Genomic DNA, 6,552 nt, shown 5'->3' on the forward strand with positions numbered 1-6,552 from the left:
CCTACTAAAAATACAAAAAAAAAATTAGCCAGGCGTGGTGGCAGGCGCATGTAGTCCCAGCTACTCGGGAGGCTGAGGCAGGAGAATGGCGTAAGTAAACCCAGGAGGTAGAGCTTGGAGTGAGCCAAGATCGCGCCACTGCGCTCCAGCCTGGGTGACGACAGAGCGAGACTCCGTCTCAAAAAATAAAAAATAAAAAGACCAGCCTGGTCAACATAGCAAGACCCTATCTCAACAAAGAAAAAGAGAAAAACAAGGCCATACCAGAATCAGGTATGTGCAGCCTTTGTTGGGGTAAGTGGGGGGATACCTTGACTGAAATATGTCAGCATAAGGTTGCTAGCTTCCTATTTTGTGGTGGAGTTTTACTTTATTCTGAATAATAAAATGTTATTGCATCTTTTTGTATTAAATGTCATTTCTGTTATAATATATTGTTAGCAAATAATAGATATTTTTCTTTCTTTCTTTTTTTTTTTTTTTTAGATGGAGTCTTGCTCTGTCACCCAGGCTGGATTGCAGTGGCACGATCTCAGTCTGCCTCCTGGGTTCAAGTGATTCTTCTGCCTCAGCCTCCCAAGTAGCTGGGACTAAAGATGTGCGCCACCACACCTGACTAATTTTTGTGTTTTTAGCAGAGATGGCATTTCACCATATTGGCCAGGCTGGTCTCAAACTCCTGACCTCGTGATCTGCCTGCCTCGGCCTCCCAAAGTGCTGGGATTACAGGCATGAGCAACCATGCGCGGCCTCTCTTTCTTTCTTTCTTTCCTTTCGTTCCTTTCTTTCTTTCTTCTTCCTTTTTTTTTTTTTTTTTTGTTTTTTTTGTTTTGTTTTGTTTTGTTTTGTTTTGTTTTGTTTCTGAGACAGGGTCTCACTCTGTTGCCCAGGCTGAAGTGCAGTGGTGCAGTCTCAGCTCACTGTGCAGCCTCTGCTTCCTGGGCTCAAGCGATTGTCCAGCCTCAGCTTCCTGAGTAGCTGGGACTACAGGTGCAAGCCGCCAATGCCTGGCTAATTTTTCGTATATTTTGTAGAGACTGGGTCTCGCCCAGGCTGGTCTCAAACTCCTGAGCTCAAAGTGATCCACCCGCCCCAGCCTCCCAAAAAGCTGGGATTACAGGCATAAGCCTCTGCACCCAGCTATAAATGATAGGTATTTCTTATGCTGTAGCTATGCAAAATTAAAAATTCGTAACCTTCTATCAGTTCCCTTTTTTTCCTTTAATGTCTTGATCTTTAAAATAAAATTAAAAAAAAAAAAGAAGAAAGAAAACGGTTGCCTTAGTCCTTGAGAGTCAGTGGCTCGAAATGTATTCCTTTTATCTTTACATAAACTTACTGCAAGTGAAAATCTGAATTCAAATTTCTTGGATGTTATTTTGGTCTTCATTTAAACTATGTCAATATAAATAACAGAATGCACAGTATCTTCCAGAAAACAGGTTATCTTCATTTCATTTTACAAATGGTTGTCCATAAAATAGTTCTAGAATTGTTGTTGTTGTTGTTATTGTTATTAAGGGATTCTGCACTGCTTTCAGTTTTATTAAATATCCACAAAATGTTAATAGATAGAACTGATTTTTTTTTTTTTTAAGAGAAGGAATCTTGCTCTGCTGCCTAGGCTGTAATACAGTCAGAGGTGCGATCTCAGCTCACTGCAACCTCTGCCTCCTGGATTCTAGCAATTCTCCTGCCTCGGCCTCCTGAGTAGCTGGGACTACAGGCATGTGCCACCATGCCCAGCTAATTTTTTGTATTTTAGTAGAGACGGGGTTTCACTGTGTTGCTGGGCTGGTCTCAAATTCCTGAGCTCAGGCAATCCATCTGCCTCGGCCTCCCAAAGTGCCAGGATTACAGGCGTGAGCCACTGTGCCCAGCCAAAACTCATTTTTAAAAATAGTCCTAGCCTGAGCTTGCAGTGAGCTGAGATCCGGCCACTGCACCCCAGCCTGGGCGACAGAGCAAGACTCTGACTCAAAATAAAAAAAAAGAAAAAAAAAATAGTCCTAGCCTGGCTGGGCACAGTGGCTCACGCCTATTATAATCCCAGTACTTTGGGAGGCCAAGGCAGGTGGATCACCTGAGGTTGGGAGTTCAAGACCAGCCTGTCCAACATGAAGAAACCCCGTCTCTACTAAAAAATACAAAATTAGCCGGGCGTGGTGGCTCACGCCTGTAGTCCCAGCTACTCGGGAGGCTGAGGCAGGAGAATCGCTTGAACCTGGGAGGCGGAGGTTACAGAGAGCCAAGATCGCACCATTGCACTCCAGCCTGGGCAACAAGAGCAAAACTTTGTCTCAAAAAAAAAACAAATAGTCCTAGCCCTCAGGAAACTGACATGGTATGTAGGTTTGGACCAGACCTAAAAAAATAGCTTCAGTTAACTATTAAATTATAATTTAGGAACCAGAAGGAACTTATTTATAACAAAAACTTTGAATTGCCAGAAGTTTTACAGATTTTAGCAGAGCAGAGTAAATTAATAACATCTGATAGCATGTTTCCTTTCCGTTTTCCATAAAGAAAACCCTTAAATCAAGCCACTTTTTTTTTCCAGAGGGTAATATACTAAGGCTACAAATAAATCCAGTTAGCCTGATAAAGGTATTCTTAACAGTAGCCAGAGTCATCTTGGACTATTGTAGCATCTTAAACACAGATTCTAAGAAATGTTTAGAAACCATAAAGAACAAAATAATTATGTCTTCATCTGCTGAAGGAATTCTAATTTGCACATGAATAAGACACACAGCCCCTTTGACTAACCTGATGAAGATAAATCAGTGTCCTGAGTCAAGGTGAAGCTCTTTAAGATGGGAAAAAATGCAAATTCGATATTGGGGCCATGGCAAGAGAATCGCTTGAACCCGGGAGGTGGAGGTTGCAGTGAGCCGAGATCGTGCCACTGCACTCCAGCCTCGGCCACAGAGCGAGACTTTGTCTCAAAAAAAAAAAAAAAAAAAAAAAAGATACTGGGGCCGTAGGAGGAATGCGATAAACCAAATGGCAGAGGAGAAATGCCATTATGTGCAAGAATAAATGTAAAGTGCAAAATGCTCTGGGTATTGATAAAAGGCAATTATAGTAAAAGCCTTTCTAAGTAAAAAGGACCATTGTAAAATGTGGCGGCCACATAGTCTAGTGGTTAGGAATACAAGCCCTGGAATCGCACTAGATTTGAATCCAGGTTCTACCACTAACTAGACATGTGACACTGGCAAGTTATAATCTATCTGAGTTTTGGTTTCTTTTTCACTAAAATAAGGAAATCTATAAAAATATATCTCAGCCAGGGGCAGTGGCTCACACCTGTAATCCCAGCACTTTGCGAGGCTAAGGCAGGCGGATCACAAGGTCAGGAGTTTGAGACCAGCCTGGCCAACGTGGTAAAACCCCGTCTGTACTAAAAATACAAAAAATAGCTGGACGTGGTGACAGGCACCTGTAATCCCAACTACTTGGGAGGCTAAGGCAGGAGAATTGTTTGAACCTGGGAGGCGGAAGTTGCAGTGAGCCTAGATTGCGCCACTGCACTCCAGCCTGGGTGACAGAGCAAGACTTTGTCTCAAAAAACAAAACAAAACAAAAAAAATCTCTCAAATGAGGATAACACAATACTCATCTCTAGGACTGTGGTGGTGTTTACATAAGTTAGTTCCTGTGAAGTACACAGAATAAGACAAGGCATACAGGAAGCACATGACTCTCTCTCATCTCCAAGTCTTTGCCTTTATGACACCTTCAGTGAGGCCCTCCCTTGATGGCCCTAATGAGTTGGCGATCCCATGCTTTCTGTCCTCTTCTGCCAGCTTATTTGCCTTCCCGTTGTAGAATGAGGGAATATTAATTGTGCCCAGAAAAGTGTCTGACACATAGTGGGTACTCAATAAATAATCGTGTGTGTGTGTGTGGTAACTAGTATTATTTGTTCAAGAGGGATTTTAGATTAGGAGTGGTGAATTTGAGAGGCACAAAATATAAGCAGGAAAATCAAAGTGCAGCAAGGGTGGCAATGGCAAAGGAATGAGATTTAAGGAATAGAGGCATACAAGCAAAGGGCATCATTAGGTATAGATCATCTTTGTCATTTAATCTCTCAGCAATCAAGATAAATGAGTTATATAGAGATTATTCATGCTGCCCTAGGTAGGCCACTATTTACTATGCTTATTCTCAACAGAAACCAATAATTCTAACTCCTTTGTCTTACAGGCTGGAGATATAATAACAGAGCTGGAATCTGTAGATGATGACTGGATGAGTGGAGAACTAATGGGAAAATCTGGAATATTTCCCAAAAACTACATACAGTTTCTACAGATGAGCTAGAGAAGAAGTTTGACTGTGTTCCTTGGCACAAGAACTCACTTGAACTATCACCTTGACTATCAGATATGTTTTTGCACTATTTTTTTTAACTGAAAAAGAAATATCTAAGCCGTACATGGTACACTAGAATTTTCTGAAAGCAGAAAACGTCTAGATTTTGTAGATAGTTTTCATTACAATAGAAGCATGCACATGGAAACCCATGAGCTAGGGTTCTACCGAGGAAAACATCTAGTGGGATTAGCAAGGCGAAGGGAAAGCATCTGGTGGCATGCATGGCAGCATGGGAAGCTCACACGCAGAAGCTGCACGTGGACATCTGTTTTAATCAGCACAAGTGAATTAACCATGCTTCTTCATTTTTTTTACTTTAGTTTAAAAAGAGAACATTTAATATTCTACATGCTGTAACTATCAGGACATGTTTAGCAATCTAAATTTCATTTTTGATATTCAAATTAATTCTTACAGCTTGAGCATATCAACCTTATTACCAGAGCAAATCCTTCCTTCAGGTGGGAGTTTACCGACTAGTTGGAGCGTTTGTAAGCACATGGCGAAATCAGCCCCTGCCCACCAAAACAATCCTTATGTTACCAAGTGATTCCCATTTGTCTAAGGATTTGAAGGGGGTCTAAATTGGATGTATCTTACTTAGTCTAAAGAACCAAAACCATCCCTGAAATGCCTTGCTAATACAACTAATCCTTGCATATATGTGCCATACTTATTTTTTTCCTCAGTGTATACTTTGTTAACAGGGTTATTACAAAGCACATTTTCTGAATCTGCAATCATTCCTTTGACAATTACTGGACCCAAAGGAAAATTCATTTTCTTTGCATTATTTCAGTAATATATAAAAACTGTGTCTTGTTATAGTAGTACATTATGAATCACATATAAAATCTTAGAATACAGAACAACCGTTAAGACGGAAAACAGTGCCAAACCTCCACAGCTCATTTCTTTGTGATATAATCAGAATGAAAAATAAGAGGACAGAAGACTGGTAATTTTTTGTTTTATTTTTTCCCTAGCTCATCCCTGCACAATTATTAGAGTAAATGAAAAACCATTTTCCTGCTTTCCATTGTTATAAATTCTAAGCTTAAGACAAAAGTGGTTCTTTACATGACTGAATCAATTACAGTTTATGGACTAGAGCCAAATAGGTTGAAGACAATCTTCCAAACAGATCAATGGAATAGAATTTCATTGGAAATGTGAAACATTTTCCCAATGATGTTCATGACCTTCTTCTGTTTTTGAGAAGAGTTTCATATGCTGGACCACATTTTAGCTTTTATTGTTTTTTTTCCCCATTGTCCAAAAAGTTAGGCAACCAATGACCACACTTTTACATGAATACCACCTGGAGTTCTGCAGAGAAGGTAATATTTACTTGGTGTTTGACTAAAGTTGTCTCCCCATTCTGTGGTTACATTTTATTTTGGACTATGGGGACTTCTAATACGTTTTGGTAAAGAAGAGAGTATAAAGAAAATTCTTGTCAAATTTCACTCAAAAGTAATTTCATGAGAAATCAATTATATAAAGCATTATCCAAATTAAATTATCATTTGCAGCAAACTGTACAACAGCAGGAAGGATATGGACTGGAACATGAGGTGTATATCTTTGCCTTTATAATTTTAACATCTTATATTGAAGATTCTGAAAACCTATCTTTATTAGAGGAAAATCTCCATCTTAAATTTTGGCCTTCTGTCAGCAGAATGATAAGTGCAATAGTTGTAAATCTACTTGACACTGTAATAAACTGAACTGAACTTTCAAAGTCCCTTTCTCATACTAGACTGAGTTTTTTGAGAATGGAGGTGGTAGAGGTGGCATATATATATATGTTTTTTGGGTTTTTTTGTTTTGTTTTTTTTTTTGTTTGTTTGTTTTAGACAGGGTTTCATGTTTCATTCCCTTTGACCAGGCTGGAGTGCAATGCAATCTTGGCTCACTGCAACCTCTGCCCCCTGGACTCAAGTGATTCTTCTGCCACAGCCTCCTGAGTAGCTGGGACTACAGGCACACATCAGCGTGCCCAGCTAATTTTTGTATTTTTTTTTTTCTTTTTGTAGAGACAGGGTTTCACCATGTTGCCCAGGCTGGTTTCAAACTCCTGGGCTCAAGCAATCTGCCTGCCTCAGCCTCCCAAAGTGCTGGTATTACTGCACCTGGCCTGTGGTATCTTATTTATCTTTG

At 40.0% G+C, this 6,552-nt stretch overlaps 1 protein-coding gene across 20 annotated transcripts in view; it reads left to right on the plus strand.

The window, feature by feature from the left end:
- LOC105463471 (SH3 domain containing 19) overlaps nt 1-6,136 on the plus strand; it is a 197,048-nt gene extending 190,912 nt beyond the window's left edge. For all 20 annotated transcript variants that reach the window (XM_011710564.3, XM_071092928.1, XM_011710566.3 and 17 more), the window contains one exon: nt 4,216-6,136. In XM_011710564.3, coding sequence (XP_011708866.2) covers nt 4,216-4,332 — 117 coding nt within the window. In that variant the 3' untranslated portion in view covers nt 4,333-6,136. The remainder of the gene's footprint in view (nt 1-4,215) is intronic.
- Nucleotides 6,137-6,552: the final 416 nt, after the last annotated feature.

This window comes from Macaca nemestrina, chromosome 3, assembly GCF_043159975.1.
Source record: "Macaca nemestrina isolate mMacNem1 chromosome 3, mMacNem.hap1, whole genome shotgun sequence".
Classification (NCBI taxonomy): Eukaryota; Metazoa; Chordata; class Mammalia; order Primates; family Cercopithecidae; genus Macaca; species Macaca nemestrina.